This window comes from Podarcis muralis, chromosome 6 (genome assembly GCF_964188315.1).
Source record: "Podarcis muralis chromosome 6, rPodMur119.hap1.1, whole genome shotgun sequence".
Taxonomy (NCBI): domain Eukaryota; kingdom Metazoa; phylum Chordata; class Lepidosauria; order Squamata; family Lacertidae; genus Podarcis; species Podarcis muralis.
In genome coordinates this window covers 98,614,813-98,632,606 of record NC_135660.1, presented here as the reverse complement: position 1 = coordinate 98,632,606, position 17,794 = coordinate 98,614,813, and the positions used below count along the sequence as shown (strand labels likewise).

At 46.1% G+C, this 17,794-nt stretch overlaps 1 protein-coding gene across 1 annotated transcript in view; it reads right to left on the bottom strand.

Moving 5' to 3' along the window:
- Positions 1-2,010: 2,010 nt before the first annotated feature.
- The window catches only part of FBLN1 (fibulin 1), a 57,573-nt gene continuing 41,789 nt past the window's right edge, over positions 2,011-17,794 (bottom strand). The window contains exon 17 of the mRNA XM_028728640.2: positions 2,011-4,043. Within this exon, the coding sequence (XP_028584473.1) occupies positions 3,904-4,043 (140 nt within the window). The 3' untranslated portion in view covers positions 2,011-3,903. The remainder of the gene's footprint in view (positions 4,044-17,794) is intronic.

Below are 17,794 nucleotides of genomic sequence, written 5' to 3'. Positions count from 1 at the left end.
AATAAAGTGGAAATATACGAAAATAAACATTATTTTCCATCTTACTGAAGGTTTTGTTTTATTTCAAAAGATAAAATTTTATTTTACGGTTTATATCTTTCACTAGGTGCATTAGTGCATTGCCTATTTCTGCTTTATGCTGTGGCACCCAGCAGTTCAGGTTGTGCTACTGTGGTGCCTTCATTTAAGGGAGGCCTGACCAACAGAGAATTTTGACAGAACATTATAGACCATCATGTTAACAGAAAAACAAGCTGAAACTGCAGTGACCAAAATAGTGGGTTAAATGCCATGGACAAATTCATGGATACAAGTTTTCCCATTAGACCCACTCAAATTACTGGCATTTATAAATAACAACTACAAATAATCTTATTATATCTTTGGGGAATTTGCCATTACTGTACTTTAAATCAAAGATGGACTTAAAACAGATGAATATTTTACCCTTCTAAGCATTTTTAAATAATCTAATTTACTTTCTGGCACAATATATGGGCACAAGCAAGTACAGTAAACGTTTAAAAATTTTGATCAGCCTATCTTCTTAGGACATCAGAACAAAACTGCTTGCAATTGTAAAATAATATTTTTTAAAGTATGTTACTTCCCAGGAACATGCTGTTTTCAAGGCCCTTTTCCATTATGTATTATTTAGTTAGAAAAGAAGGGGGGGGGAGAATGATGCATATTACGGTAATTGATTGGGAGTGATCCCAAAATGTTCGAAATCTCTATCCTAATTAAGTAAATATACATATTAAAATAAATCAGTCGGCATGTACACTGCAATTAAGAAATGCTAATGGAACAAGAGGCGGGGGGCGGGGGGGAGACCTCTCTAGGGTCTCAGGAATAAGGTTTTCCAAGTCCTGTTAATTAAAAATAAGCACAGCCCTTCTGCTATACATTAAAATGTTCATTTGCTTTTGAATATTTTTTTAATTTAAAAAAAAATAAAGAAATAGTAGATCTAGGTTATTACGTATCTCAAGTAGCTGGGAATTATCTTCATTTGGTTCACCGGTGACCTGAGCATAGGATGTATTTTCTTTTTTTAAAAAAAATCTGGCTACTATAGAAGCAAGCATTGCCTTGAAATTCTGGCACGTGTGAACATGAGAGCTTCAAGGATCCCAGAAATTCCATGCAAGCAGATAATGCTCTGTATGCTTCAATCTAGCAAGCAATGCTCTGTATGTACACCCTCACTGTACCAGCATGGTCATAAGATATACTTCTAGCTTCAGTGTCCTCTAAAGCTTTTAAAACAAAGATGTGGCTTGCTCACTTGCAAGACTCTCCTCACAAGATTGGTTTGCTTGGAGGGGCAGCCTTGGAGGGGGATGTGTTTGTTCCCAACGACCAGAGGTGGTACCATCTTCTTGGTGATGGAATGGAGGTCAGCCCAGCTGGCTCCTCCTACTCTAGCTGTCCAGCCTCCCCTGTTGCTAGGGGATATTTCCACTCCACAAAATGGGCAGAACGGGGAACAGTGGAACTGCCTCCCCTTCTCTAGTATCTACAGGAAAAGAAGTAGGGTCCCCATCCTCCCTCTCAGGCTGCTCCCTGCCAAGGACATTCTCTGCACTAGTGTTTCTCAAACTTGGGCCCTCAGCTGTTGTTGAACTACAACTCCCATCATCCTCGACTACTGGACTTGCTAGCTAGGGATGATGGGATTTGTAGTCTAACAACAGTTGAGGGCCCAAGTTTGAGAGACACTGCTCTGCACCTACTGCTCCACATCTGCCTGGTCAGACCAATAGACCATGGATGGATGGCAATCTTCAGAGGTTCCACTAATGATTCTTAACATTAACTTCCGTTTTAATTCTCTCCCTCACTTCTGTGTTTCTCTCTCTCTCTCTCTCTCTCTCTCTCTCTCTCTCTCACACACACACACACACACACACACACACCTTAACTCTTGACTGCTTATTCCTTATGATGCACATTGTGAATATTCAGTTATATTGTTAAAATTAAGGGAACTTGGATGAACAACTGTTAAAAAAAGAAAAAGTTTATTTTCCTAAAAACGATACATGGTTGAGAGAAACTGTAGATACAAACAACACTCATTTATTGAGTTTCATTACATTATTGGGTCATACTTCAGCATGACACATAAGAAGCCTCATACACGATTGCTCCAACCCAGCAAGAAGCCCTCCTGTGTGCATAATGGTGGCCTAAATCCATGCTCACCTGAGACCCAGTGGGAGGACTCATTGGGATGTGCCTCAATGTGATGTCCACCCACATCTGGAGCTACCAGCTGTTCTGCAGCCTATCACTGCAACTGGATTGGGCCCTTCACCATGACTAATTTTAAAAATAATTTTAGCTTCTAAAACACCAATCCCAGTCTAGTATGTATCCACAATAGGTACGTACTGTTTCTATGTACATATCTCTGCTGCTGGATCATGGCATAAAGGTTTCGAATTACTTGGTTCCACTGCACTGTTGATTTCATTCTAGTTTGTCACTAAAGAAATGGGGATCTCAAAAGCCACTAAAAGTAGTATAGTCTACAGGATGGGAGTCAGAACCTGCCATCCCTGGGCAGCTGTCAGGGCCCCCCACTCTGGAAGGGCCCCCTCCTTTTCTAGCCTAAGAGGCGTAACTCTAGGGAAGTATCTGGGGTCTGCAATGCCTTGAGTTGTTAACGCCTTGGGGGATCTTGCAGATTAAGGAATACCAAATTCACGCATTTCCCCCTTCAGTTCTAAACCTTCAGGATGCACAGCTAAAAGAAGATGGAGAAAAGGCCTGCAGCCCTACCTTAGGCAAGCTCAAAAAAGATTATTGCTTGTTCCTGTTGCCCCCCCCTTTTTTTTTTTTGCTTTAAACAGCAAGCTCTCCTGCCATATCACAGACTGCTTTTGAAACTCTCCTCTGTTTAAAAAGCAGACTGTATTGTGACATGAGAGGTTGCTGTTTGGGGGAAACCCAAAGTGCCATTTGGATCCAAGACAATGAATCATGAGCACATCCTTCTCTTAGTGGCTGATTTCACATCAGGTACCACATCTTAAGTGACATTTTCCCCAATACTGGGGTCATTTAGCCCCTCAATACCTTGGCATATACAGTGTTTATTTTTCTACCATTTACTTTAGTTGGGGCCTACCTGATGCTAATGCCTTTTAATGAAACTTTCAGATAAAAAACCCCCAAAATACACACCTATTTTGAAGCACCAGAGAACTCCACCCACCCGCCCCACTCATTGCAAGAGAATATATGTGGAAAGATGTGTGGCGGAGGGGTCATTTTCGAGGTCAGTTATGCCCAGTGCTATTTTCCTAAAAGAAGAGGTGCCAGAACTCACAAAAAATGCCTCCCTTGTTCTCTTATAATGGCATTGGTGCCGACCTGAGAGGTGCCGGAACTGAGCTGAACAAAAGCCCTGGTTATGCCCCAAATTCATCAGAGGTGGGTGATTTCTAGATTTTTACAATGAAAAAATTAATTTGATAGCCAGGCAAGGCATTCAAGAAGGTGGAAGTAGGGAGGGTGAGGGCAGGCAAGGCTCTGATCCTGCAAAATCTTGCATGCAGCACCCTGCCTAAAAGACCTCAACAAAACAGAATTTAAAACCCCATAGAAGGAGAGGGAGCTGGACACACTATTTATTTGTCTATACAATCCAGCTAGATCAGACACAAAGGTTATTGCTCCATCCTACTTCTATTTTAGATAGTTTGCTATTGGTCCTTTAATTAAACTATAAACCAGAAATGTTACTTGAAAAGAAAGCTATTTGGTCTCACTCCCAACCCCAACCCCCATCTCACCCCTCCCTGACCCAAAAGGTGTGCATAACTTTTCTATGAGTTTGTGGTAGAGTTTCACTTGGAAGCTCTCCTGCTTCCACCCAGGTGGCGAGGTGGATCAGAACCAGTACTCCGAAACAAAGATGTGCACGTTGACAACGTTGCGGTGTGAGACAACCCCTCCAATGACGTAGTTCATCTCCAGCTTCAAGGTAGCATGGAAGGGGCCAATGATGGGTTTCACCTGGCGAACCACACCTGTGGGTTGAGGAGGAGGAAGAAGAATTAAAAATAAGAGTAGTGCCACAAATATAACTGGGCTCAGCTCTGCCGTACTGAGTAATGACCTTAGTCCTTCCGGTCAGGTCATTTCCCGCAGGGGATGTGGCTATTCCATTCTGTGGCTTTGGCTTATGGAGTGTCACAAGCTTCCAGCCTATCTCCCAGGCTGTGCAACAGGCCATAGTCATCATGCATGTCGCAGAATTATAGAAGAGCAGCATTGGGAGGGGCCACCAAGGGCCATCTAGTCCAATCCCCTGCAGTGCAGGAACCCCTTCAGGTTAGATACCTGTAATATTCTGTAGGGAAACCTACCTTTGGAGGCAAGTTGGAAAACTTCAGTTTGTCTACAATGCAACTACCAGGGTGTTGACAGGAAGAATGAGGCCTTTCAGAGAGGTGTTCTGCCATTTTAGCAGTCTGTTTCAGAGGACTGGTTTTTATTTTAAAGTAAATATGCTGCAAGCAAAGAGCCATTTGCAGATGTGTTCACAATGCCTCTGAGAACACCCGTGAGGTGGCTTCTCGCCCTGGGCTAAAACCTTCCTCTTCCATGGTGCCTTTGGGCGAGCTTTGCTGGTCCTCATCTCCAGCAGAATAAGGCCTAAGTAGAGGTAGCTGCAGGAGCAGGGAGCCTTCCGAAGAGCATGGTTAGTTCCTTTCCTGACTCTCCTGGTGGCTGACTTTTGACTGTCGGCTGATCAGGGCAGAGGCCTCTTTTGCACTTCAGTTTGTTTTGTTTGCTTTGTAAAGCACCATGAAGTAAATCAATATATAATATATAAATAATGGAAATAACAATGAAAAAGCATGAACATTTAAAATTTCCCTCTTTATATACTACATACATGGTGTTTCAGAATAACCAAATTAACCAAATCCAGAAACGTGTCCACCTCATGGAGGCTGAACACAAAGTGAGTGGCTCAGAGGTTTAGAGAAAGTGTTAAAGACACTGTTTCTTTTTCTTAAACAAATAGGGACATTAACGGGCTTTGTTTTCTACCTTATACAAAAAGAAAAAGTTCAAGTTTGCTCTCCAGTACCACAAGTGATGGAAAGTTCCATGGACAGCGTAGCGGAAGATTTTTGTTTGCTTGTAATATGTGCTTTATTTACAATGCAAAAGCACAACACAGTAGAGGAGTTGACCCTCCTTTGAGCAGATAGTGTAGCCCCTCATGATCCCTTGAACAGCTTCCTAAAGAAAGCAGTGTCAGCCAAGGATGCTGCAGCTGCAGCAGCCAGCTCACGGCACGGCCTCTTTTTTCTTTTTCTCAGGCCAAACTGGGGAGGGGAGAACCCCCCCAAACCATTTCCCTCTTGGCTCCAGAGTATGTCACTTTCTCAAACTTGGGTGGCATTTCTAGCTAGCAATAAATCTTTAAACATTTATTATGAAAACTGTAGTGAATGTGAAAGATGCATTAATGGTACTCAACTCTTAAAGGTAAAGGGACCCCTGACTGTTAGGTCCAGTCGCGGACAACTCTGGGGTTGCAGCGCTCATCTCGCTTTATTGGCCGAGGGAGCTGGCGTACAGCTTCCGGGTCATGTGGCCAGCATGACTAAGCCGCTTCTGGCGAACCAGAGCAGAGCACAGAAACACCGTTTACCTTCCCGCCAGAGCGGTACCTATTTATCTACTTGCACTTTGACGTGCTTTCGAACTGCTAGGTTGGCGGGAGCAGGGACTGAGCAACGGGAGCTCACCCCGTCGCGGGGATTCAAACCGCCGACCTTTTGATCGGCAAGTCCTAGGCTCTGTGGTTTAACCCACAGCGCCACCCGCGTCCCTACTCAACTCTTAACATCTGCCTAATTAGGCAGCCCTTTAAAAGAAGTTTCCACCATTTATTCATAGAGAGATATTGGAGTGGGAAAGCTCTTACCTCACCCACTCGTTGCACATTTCAAGGTTTGTGTTTTTCAAGGCCAGACCTGCCTCAGGCAGCAGAATCTCAATGGTCACACCCCCCCCCACAGGCCCCCATCCGCCATCACTGGAGAAGCAGCAGCAGGTTCTGGCAAGATCTTGCAAGAGCTCCACAAAATCTCATGAGATCTTACAGAGCTCTTGCGAGATCTCACAGGACTCTGCACAAGATCTTGCTGCTGCTGTCTTTTCTCACATCTCACTTTTCTGGCAGTGGCATGGGTGCCTCTCCCCCCCCCCCCACACACACACACAGACAAGGGGGGAGCCCTACTTCCAGAACCTGGAAGCCACCTCTGCACAATCCTGGTAAGCAAGCCGGCGTGGGGGCAGCTTACCATTTGATCTCAGGTGCCAAAACAGGACAGGCCATCCCTGGTGCTTTCCTCTGTAGAAAAAATACTGTTCACAATGGAAACAAGCAACTAAACTTGGGAAAAGACTGTAGCTTCAGAGAAGCTTTGATTGCCACAATTAAACCCAACTCATTGTTAAGTTGGGATAAACAGATTTTTGAAATAATTTAAGAAGAAAAAAACCCCACAAAATCCATTTACCAGAAGCTGCAACAGGGGGTTGCAGGTGCTGTCTTATTGTTTGTTGAGTTTAATAATAAAAAGAAATTTAAATATTATTTGTAAGCTGCCCAGTGGATATTTATTGCTGGCTGGTCATATATATTTTTGGGTGGCTAAAGTTGCATATAATCTGCCTTTCAAACTGCTTTCTGCTATGAAAACCCCCAATACTCACAGGGCTCTGGCCTGTGGTTGCCTGACAGCATCTTCTGCTTCTCTCCCTGCACTTTGCTGCCCTCCGCCATGAACAGAACACATGGCTAACTGTCTCCTACACTGTCAGTTTCTGAAAGTGCAAAATACAGAATAACGAAGGGTCACATATTCAAAACCCCTGCTGAGCTGAACGTTTTGGTATAGAATTGCTTCTTTCAGTTATTAGAATCCAACAGTGGCATTTAATTTGGAAGGAAACGTACAGTTTAAGGAAGGATTATTTGATATGTGTCCCATTTAGATCTTAGTTGAGGTCATGTTTCAAAAGTGGAGAGCTCGGCAGCGTGTATGGCATTCCAGAAGCAGTCTCCTACCAATTCCCTAAGAACACATTGGCTTAGGATCTGATGGGAGAGATAAACGTTTGCTTATGCCAGCTGTCAGCACCCTTTTTTCTGAATGCCGTGATGACCTTAGAGTTTTGTCCTACTTAAATACTGACTAATATCTTCAGCATGCTGAGAAATAGCAGACTTTTCACCACATTCATTTTGCTTGCCATATTCCATAACACACCTCTCTTTTTAAGCATCCTTTCCCCCCAGTCCCTAAAATGTTACACATAAGATTCATTTCCTTGGACAGATTCCCCTCCCTTATAAAATTGACTTGTATTGGCAGGAACTGAGATGGGGGTGGAGGGTTAGGGAATCTCCCTGGAATACAGCCCTGGCTACGGAAGCGCATTCTCTCTTTGGCATTATCTTCTAACCTATAACACATGAATCCATAGGATGCAATCATTTAATCCAGACAATTTCTTTCCCACTCTGCATATACCCTGGTGAGTAGGCAAGGTTGGATCTCTCCTTGATCCAGTCAGAGATGAAGCAGCCATGTCTTCTCCTGTCTATTCCTCCTCTGCTCTTGTTATCCTATTATCCTCTCCTGTCTGACATCTTGTTTATTGCAATTTTCAGGACACTGGAGTGGAAGCGGGTCAAGCTGGAAGAGACATGGCTGCCTAGCATACTTTTTGGATGCAGATTTGGAGTCCTAGTAGAACAGCAACTCATTTTTCGTCAGGGCTTTGTTTGAGACTACACAAAGGCTGAAAGGTCAGCAAAAATCGGATCATCCCCCCCCCCCAAAAAAAACCCACCACTAGTATGAACTGGGAAATGGAATATATATCAAATAATCTTTCCTTAAACTGTACATGTCTTTCCAAATTAAATGCCACTGTTGGATTGCAATAACTGAAAGAAGCAACTCTGTACCAAAATGTTCAGCTCAGCAGAGGTTTTGAAGATGTGAACCTCTGTTATAGCATCAAAATATTGGATAAACAGGGGAGACCAGGGCTCATAGTTTGAAGGCTCACTCTGCCATTCTGGTCTGAGGTCAGTCACAAGGCACTTCCAAACCATCACTCTCTTTGCGTGAAGGCAATCACATCCTGACATTGGTGATTGGGAGGTCTCGTGCAACAAACCCACTTCTCCCAAAGATTGGACTAGACTGTGGGAGTGAGGCACACATGTCAGGTCTCACAGTGAGGGGCCAGAAACAAAAGTGGGAGGCGAGAGAGAGAGAGAGAGAAATGGGCATTTTCTGCTGAGCTTGATATAAAGGTTGTTGGTTTTCTTGGCTAATAACTTTGGGCTCATCCACACTGAAGTTTAATGTGGAGCTGAAGCTTCCTGTGTCTCTTCTATTCTTACTCTTACATAACCTTCTCATGAAATCCTCCTCATTCAAGTGACAGCCACAATTCCCCTCTGATAAATCTGAATTATCCCAATCCGTGAATAATTGAATAAGGGCAGAAAAGTCAATACAAAATTGCACGCTGCATGTGGTGTAGGTGTGGGGTTTTTTTTACATGTGTGGTGATGCTTTCCTGCCACACAGCCTGCTACCAAACCCACTACTTCCATTTGGTTTTCATTAGCTAAAGGGAAAGGATACAGCCTTCCTTTTCTCATTGGCTGTTGCTGGAGGCACATCCACGATGTTTCTATTTTTAAAGCCGCTCTTTCGCACAGAACTGCTCTTGCACAAAAAGAGAAAATGAAATTTGGCCTTGCAGGAGGTGGCAAAGAAAGGAAGCAGCAGCAGCCATAAAGGAAATTTTTCTAAAGATGTTTTATAGATGGTACATAACACCTAGCAAAATATTCAAAATGTATAAAACAAAATCCAAAATGTGTTGGAGGTGTAATCAAGCAGAGAGGACACTGCTACACATGTGGTGGACCTGGAATAAAATTAAGAGCTTCTGGGATATTGGATATGATAAGCTGAAGAAAATATTTAAACAAACCTTTATAATAAAAAAAGACAGAAGCTTTTCTGCTGGGCATATTAGACTCCGACATTGCAAGTGAAAATAAGAGAATTGCAGTATCAGTAGCGAGAATCTTAATTGGAAAAAAGAAATAGTACCAACAAAAAAAGAGAGGCAAGATAAATTATTTGATTACCTTGAATTGGCCAAAATGACAGATACAATTAGGGGATGAGCTAAACAAAAATTCCAAAAAGAATGGGGAAAATATAGAGATTATCTAACATTACTCGTTGCAAGTGGCAGGAGGGTGCTGGTTTTAAACTTAGCATTGTTTGTCTTCTCACTCTTCTCCTCATTGGGATTTCTGGTACTGCAGACAGATGCTGAAGGTATTCTTTTGGCTCATTTATGTTGCTGTAAGATATAATTACATTTCCCTCCCTCTTGCCCGCCTTCAAAATATGTCAGCCCCTCAGGCAGTTCACCTTCATGTCTGGTTTCTGCTTGTATTTTGTATCACTTAGCCAGTTTGCTAATAACCTTGCATCTTAAACTTAAAAGAGCCATTCTGTTGTTTAACTCATTCCTCGCAAATACTCCTGAGCTGGCAATATGCAGAGCTGCAGAGCATCGTCCCAGAATCTAGACCTGAAATCCAGCACAGGATCCCCGAGGCCACTAGATCTGAAGTGAAGCAAGCAGATCACTTGAACTATACAAAAGGAGGAGCCAGGACCTATTCTGGAAAGACTGGCCAACCCAAAGGCTAAATGTTACCTGCCAATTGCATCAGTTGATGTTGCAGACCCCTGTTTCCTTCTTGTGCCAAAAGTGGACTCTGACATCTTAGCACACACAGTCCATGTCAATTAGATGGGACAGCGCTCTTAATGCAGCATTTGTGTTTGTATTCATGTCTCACTCAACTTTCTGGATTTACTAATTTCCTTCACCATACCATGAAATATTTTGCTTTGGTTAGTTTGGTTGCACTAATTGGGACATACTTAATAAAAATGTGTTGGGCCATATTTAACTGAATCATACCGCTAGTGGAAGCCAGTGCAAGGATTCCCACTAGTGCAACAGGACTTTCCCTCCTCCTGCCCCCCACGCCATCTCTAAATCTGCTCTGGAGGGTGGGGGGAACCCCAAGAACAGATTAAGGGGGCACGTGGGGAGAGGAGAGAGGGAGAAAATTACACAGCACAAGAAAAATCCTTGTGCTGATGGAACATTAGCCTTACGCTGAATATGGAATTTGGAGAGTTCAAACCACACTGCACGTATTGCAAAGAATCTTGTGGCACCTTAAAGACAAAGAAGTTTGCAAATTTGCAAATTATGGGGACACAGGCTTGCTGCACATTATTTAGCGTCATTTCAGCTTTGGTACAGTACATGGGAACATAAAAACTGCTGAATTGGCCAAAGGCCCATCTAGTCCAGTGTTATTTTTCGAATGGTGGTCAGGTTGACTATTTCAGAAGTTTACAGGAAAGGCATAAGGGCAACACCCACATCTTTATGACAGTGTATTCAGCTCTACTACCTCTGAACGTGGAGGTTTCATCTGTCATAGCTAATATCCATTGATAGACCTATCCTTTTTAAAGAACCTCATCACCACTGCCACATCTCACAACTGTGGACCATCCAAACTAATCATGCGTTGTGTAAAGAAGTGCTTATTTTTACCTAATTCCACTGCCAATCAATATAGCTGGGTAGCCCCAAATTCTAGTTTCAGGGGAGACACAAAGAGAGGGAGCGGAGGGGTGGAGAGAGAGGAGGAGAGAGCAGGATCCTGTTCATAACTGAATAGCATAGTCATGTCACCAAGGCTGTGGCAAGTGCCACTCCTTGACCATTTCGTGGCTATAAGCCGCACCATGGCACACACCAGGCCACCTCTGCATGATTCAATTTACCAAGGAAAATAAAGGGCTAATCCAGAGGATTGGGCCCAGAAGCCATTGCACAACCCAGCCATCATTACCTAGAGATGAGAGCCCAGAATTTCTGAAGAACGAATCCTTTTCAGCTGTTGTGCATTCTAATCCCTGACCAAATTCCAAGAATAAGACTGGGAAAGGGGGCTTCTACATCATCTTTAAACCCTTTAAATGTAGGTTGGGGGGGAGGTGAAGAGACCAAGATACATTGCAGAGAATGTTGGTATTAAACCCTATTTAACCTCCACAAACTCTGGTTCTGTTGAAAATCATGGGTCCCCACTACTTAGCATTACATTTAAAAAAGCTCAGATGTGCAGCATCTTATGCACTGAAAGTAATGCTTATGTTGCTGAAATATACTCGGAGTCATGCAGTGATTTCATGCTCTTTATTGCAGCTTGTAAAACAGTGATTGAATTGCCCCCACCAAACCTCATTATTTACACAATGGGTCCCGTCTGATTGGCTGATTCTGCTTCCCTCCTGGGGCCTGATTGGGCTGCTCCTGCAAGCCAATCAGTTGTTGCATTCCAGGATCCTACCTGCCTATTGTTCTAGGATCCAAGCTTAGTACATAATAGTTGCCTTTGTTCCGAGATTACGCAGTTCAAATATATTTGGGGATTTCACCTATTTTGTGCTATTTTTCATACTTACTCCTTACTATTGTCTCTATGATCAGCTGCTTTGGCAGCACAATCTTTTAAGCATTCCAGCTAATTTGGGGTCGCGATAAGAATGGCGATGCCACAGAACGAAGCAGGTCTTGCCCCCAGTTTGGTCTTAGTCACACTTAGCTTTGCTCTGCTCTTTCCAGGCCTGCTCTGCTAGTTAAAGCTCCCCTTCCAAGCACCCCTTTTTTGCTCCAGAGTTTTCCAGTCTTTAAAGCTGAATCAGAGCAAACGGGAATCCGTGAAAATCCTCAACTGACATTTGCTCCAATTCGGTGGTAAAAAGGGGTGCCTTGTGGGGAAAGCTCAGGGCAAGGGGGAAAAAAGGACTTGGACACAAAGCAAGCATTAAAGCACAGGCCTCCTCTGCCTGCTAAGTGTGAAGAAGTCCTTTGACTCAGCTTCAGTTCAGCATCCCACTCTCTATTCTGCGCCTTCTCTGCAGAATTAATACCTATGCACAGTTCTGGCTATGCAGATGAAGAGAGGAATAATTATTTTGCTATGCTTTCATAAGGCTAATTGCAGGACTTAATTAATGCCAGAGCACATCAGGGCACAGTTCCAGTATCTGTTTTTAGTGCCTAAACTGAACCCTGGAACAGTACGGCACAAAACCAGATGGCCATGGATGCAGAGGACCATTGACTCGCCACTGTCTCCTCTTGCCTTCGATAAATGCTCTCCTAATATGATTTTAGGGACGCGGGTGGCACTGTGGGTTAAACTACAGAGCCTAGGGCTTGCTAATCAGAAGATCGGCGGTTTGAATCCCCGCGACGGGGTGAGCTCCCGTTGCTCGGTCCCTGCTCCTGCCAACCTAGCAGTTCGAAACCAAGTGCAAGTAGATAAATAGGTACCGCTCCAGCGGGAAGGTAAACGGCGTTTCCATGCGCTGCTCTGGTTCGCCAGAAGCGGCTTAGTCATGCTGGCCACATGACCCGGAAGCTATATGCTGGCTCCCTCGGCCAGTAAAGCGAGATGAGCGCCACAACCCCAGAGTCGGTCACAACTGGACCTAATGGTCGGGGTCCCTTTACTTTTAATTCGATTTTGGATTTGTTTGTCTACACTAAAAAGCACAAGTTTGAGAGGTTTACCACTATGTCCCCTGCTTTCTAGGCATGGGTCAGAGTGGTTTTCCTTTTGCCCCACCTCTTTTCCCTGGGAATAGCCACACTTTACGGCTGAATCGGAGCAAGCGTCGATCCAATTCAGTGGTAAAGAACAGGTTTTCCCATTGAAAAGAGGCAGCATCAGAGGAAGCAGCGAAGAGCCCTGGGGTTTGATTGCTGCGGCAACACTGGGGAAAAGGGGTTCCAAAACACACTTGACGTCTCCTTTTTCTAGAAATTAAATGCCATTGGGCAGAAAATAGATTGAAAGCCTGTGATTACCCAGCCATATGCCTGCTATAGGGCCATTCTTTGAATGTGAGCCCCATCATAATATCCTGACGGTGTTGGTTTCAGAAAAAGTTTCCTACTAAGAGCAATGTTCAAGGGCAAAAGTTTCATTTTCCATTAACCAAACGTAAGTGTGTAAGTGCCTGGTTGGGGCCGGGGGGGGGGGAGGAAAAGGAGAGAAAACATCCTGCAGTTGAATGCCCTGCCTGAACACAGGTGGTATTACAGAACCCCAACACAAGGCAGAGGGAAAAAGCTGCATAGTGCTCTCTAATACCCCAGGCTTTAATAGGACCTTTTTGTACAAGCTGAAAACGAATTCTTCATTGACAGCTGGTTAAAAGGTACGAGGGGGGGGGGGCGGAACTAAACAAAACAAAAAGGTATGTAGCAGAAAGTCTGTAAAAAGGCTTAAGGAGAACAAGCTGAGGCTTTACTTCTGTTTACCCTTTCCCCTAGTTCAGCTGTGATTTAAGGCTACAAGGAATATCTTGCAGAATGAACTGCTAAACTTTGGGGCTCTTTGCAAAGGGGCCAGCCAGGTCTCAGAACCCAAGCTTAGAAATCAGCGGGAGAATCCTGCACGTCTAGGTTCTTTCCCAGCCTGGTACAGCATGTATATTGTGACCATCACCTAGGCTAAAGTGAGCTAAATTTTGAGGGCTTGGCTTTAAGGCCTTGCCTTTCATATTATCATAAATGCACAGATAAATCACAGCCAAAATTCACCAGGGCTTATCCCCAGAAACTGTTTTCTGTGCCAAAGCTTAGAATATTGGGGGGGGGGGGCAGACAGATAATTTTGCCAACCGTAGTTGTATAGGTGTTCCCTATCTACTACCCCATTTCCATCAGGCTCTGCCCTGAGCCCCAGATGTGGTGGGGTTTTGCCCACTGATCCCAAAGACGATATCTCTGGCCATTTGCTGTGTTGCACCCCTTCTTCCCTAGTTAGGCTCCAGAACTTTAACCATCAGAGCTTGGGAGACCTGGCAACCCCAGCTGGAAGGGGAGCTTGTCAGGCGAAGAGATCGAGCCATTTAAGCAAAAATACCAGAGAGTGATCCTCATACAGCAGAAAGCAATGAGACAGAACCTGAAATGTCTGTTTACATATCGGTATATATTGTAAACCAATGGTATGATAGTCATCTGTGCTTACAAAGCTCCTCTTTGTTTCCCCCCTTTCAACTCGGGGCGCTCAGTGAGGAGGGCACAGAGTGGCCATTCTTCAAAGTGGCATCCGCACCATGGAATGCACTCCCCAAGGAAACCAATCTCTCCTGCTCCCCTGCAGCCGCCCTTGAACAGTATTTTGCCATCAGGCAAAGACATTTGTGTTCTAAGGATGTTCCCTGTGGACTGATCTGGCTTGTGGGGCATTTTTCACTCAAGGGGCTGCTGCTTTTTATTGTTGGCTTTTAGTAACTCTTAAGTACAAGGTTCCCCTGGAGGTTGTTATAGTGGTACCTCGGGTTACATACTGTCAGGGGCTCAGGAGCAGAGGCACAGGAAAGGGAGGAAATAGAGAGCGAGGGGGAGGAATCCGAAGGAAATGTTAGCGATGACAGCGGTCCGAGGTCTCTGAGTCTTTCCAGCGAATCGGAAGATTCACAGAAAGGGGCTCCCATGGTCAGAGCAAGGGGGGTGCCTAGGGGGACACCCCAGGAAGAAGGGGCCAGAGGGGACTCAGAGAGCAGCAGTTGGAAATCAGGACCAGCTTCCCCACCAGAGCGCAGTAGGGGGGAGGAGTCCCAGGTATCAGGACCAGGAGGCTCACCGCCAGCGGGAGGAGAGGAGTCAGGATTGGCCACGCCTCCATCGGGGAGCGAGGAAACGGTCAAGAGGAAGGTGGAAGGCTGGGCGCGCGCGCCAAGTTCAAATGTACAGGAGGGCGGCGCAGTTGGCAGCCCGGATAGGGAGCCAGGTCCCAAAGCCTGACGAAAGGAGGGGGAGGAGTCAGGGGGTCAGCGTCAGCGTCAGAAGAGTCCAGAAAGGAGGAGACCCCAGGGGGCAGAAGGACCCAGAGGAGAAAGGAGAGACGGAAGAGGTGGAGTAAGGTTAGAGTCTTAAGCTGGTGTACAGGGGGTGGAGACTCAGATGGAGCTTCACCGGTCTAGCTTCTAAGACGTAGAGCTGCGCGCTGCGGCTTGAAAATGGAAACTGTACTTCAATAAAGACTTTTGTACATTACTACCGGCTAGCGTTGGTCCTCTGTGAGCTGGGACCTGGAGCCAGCTCTGACAGTAAGCTCCATCTCGACTTTTGCACCAAAAACCTCGCAACGTGAGTGGACGCAGCGAGGGGCGAAGATTGGTGCTTCGCGAGCTCACAAAAGTCAGGCAAGATGACTACCGAACAGCAAATAGCAGCCCTACAAAATGCAGTGACACAACTCAACGCAGAGATACTCGCATCCAGGAAAAGGGAAGATGAAGCAGCTGCCGCCTGCAGGGATCTCCAAGCCAGGTTGGAAGTGCTTACTAAGCAGGGGCAACCGGGACCCAAATCAGAGGGGATTGGGCTGGGGAAAAGAGGAGGCAGCCTTGTATCTCATTTCGATGGGAATTTACAGCAGTACCCTAACTTCCGAGCAGACGTGCTGTTTGCGCTGCAACTGCTGGATAAAGACTTTAGAGATGAGCAAGAGAAGGTGGGGTTTATCTTATCCCATTTGCATGGAGATGCTAAAGCGTGGCTGCGCAATCTGTGGAGAGATAAGGATCCGGCGCTCCGAAGTGCGGATGCATTCATTAAAGCGATGGATTCGTGTTTTTTATCTAATATAGACATTGATATCGCCAGTAAAGACATACATGGGCTGAAACAAGGGAGAGCCAGTGTAAGGCAGTATCATTCCCGCTTTTTTGCATTGGTCAACGCGCTGGGTTGGGAGAAAGATTCTGCTCCAGTCAGAGACCTTTTTTGGGAAGGCTTGAATGCAAATGTGAAAGACGAAATTGCAAGGGGGGAGAGGCCCCAGAGCACTCAGGAAGTTGTCCAGAGGGCGCTGACGATTGGGGTGCGTCTGGAAGAACGTCCATGGAGCAAAGAAGAAGGGCGTTGGGGACGCACGCCAGCGAGAGCACCTCCCCTCTTTCCCAAGGATGCAGCGCGTGCGCAATCCACACCTCCGCAGGGAGGGGGAGAGGAACCGATGGAGATTGGAGGCGCCAGGGCTCAGTCAGCAACCAGAGCCCTAACACCGGGAGCAGTCAAAGCGAAGCCTCCTAGAGGGAACAGGAAGTGCTACATCTGCGACAGTGCTCAGCACATGGCGAAAGAGTGTCCCCAGAGGCTCCACAAGCACACTGCAGCCTCCGCAACAGTAACAGAAACAACTCAGCAGAGAGAACCACAGCAGGGAAACGACAGAGTCTGGCTGGAGGAAGAGGCACTGGGGCCCAGCCAGACAAGTCAGTGAAGCAGTCCCCAGAAATTTTGCAGCCCACAGACCCCCTCCCGCCCAAACCAGTGGTGCAGCTCACCGCATCGCTCCAACTACCCAATGGACTCACTATGGAAGTGCCAATTACCATTGACTCTGGTAGTAACGCAGACTTTATAGGACTGGATTTCATTCAACAGCACAACATAGCGCTACTGCCAGCCACGCTGCCCCTGAAGGTTGTCACGGTGGATGGCAGGGAATTGCTGGGGGGGCAGGTGGTGAAGCAAACGCCTCCGATGGTGATGCAAATTGGGAATCACCGAGAAGTCATCAGCTTCAATGTCACCCAACTGTCGGACACGCCTGTAGTATTAGGCATGAGTTGGCTGCACAGGCACAGCCCAGCATTGGCTTGGTACCAGTGCCAACTGACTTTCGGCTCCTCCTACTGTGCGGAACATTGCATTCTGCCTAGCCCGGAAGGGGAAGAGGATGACCCGCAGCTACAATTAGGCACGCTGCAAGCAGTGCCCCTCAAGTACGCAGCATTTTTGGAGGTTTTCTGCGAGAAGGAAGCGGACAAGCTACCTCCCCACAGGTACTATGACTGCAAGATTGACCTCCTGCCGGGGGCGACGCTGCCGACCGGGAAACTGTATTCCATGTCTGAAGACGAACTGCAGGAACTCAGGGAGTTCATAGATCACAACTTGAAGCGCGGTTTCATCCGGGAGTCGAAGGCAGTGGGGGGCAGTCCCGTATTCTTTGTGAAGAAAAAGGACACGCCCCAAAAAAGGCTTGTGGTGGACTATCGAATTTTGAACTCGAAAACCAAGCCCACAGCCTTCCCCATGCCCAAGATCGACGACCTGCTCGCGACGGTGAGAAAAGGACGCGTTTTCACCAAGTTGGATCTGCGAGGGGCGTACAACCTGATTCGCATACGGGAGGGCGACGAGTGGAAGACGGCCATGTTCACGCCCCTGGGCACCTATGAATACAGAGTTATGCCCTTTGGATTACAAAATGGCTCCCACTGTTTTCAAGCCTTCATGCATCACGTGTTAGCGGGACTCCTCTACAAGAAGTGCGTCTGCTTCCTGGACGACATCCTGATATTTTCAGAATCACAGGAGGCTCACGAGAGAGACGTCAAGGAAGTTCTGCAGAGACTGCAGGAGCACAGACTGTACGCCAAGCTGGAGAAGTGCCAGTTCGACATGACGGAGGTGGATTTCCTGGGCTACAAATTGTCGGACAAGGGGCTCGCCATGGACAGCGCCAAGGTTCGCTCAGTGTTGGACTGGAAGAGCCCACGCAATCGGAAGGAGGTCCAGC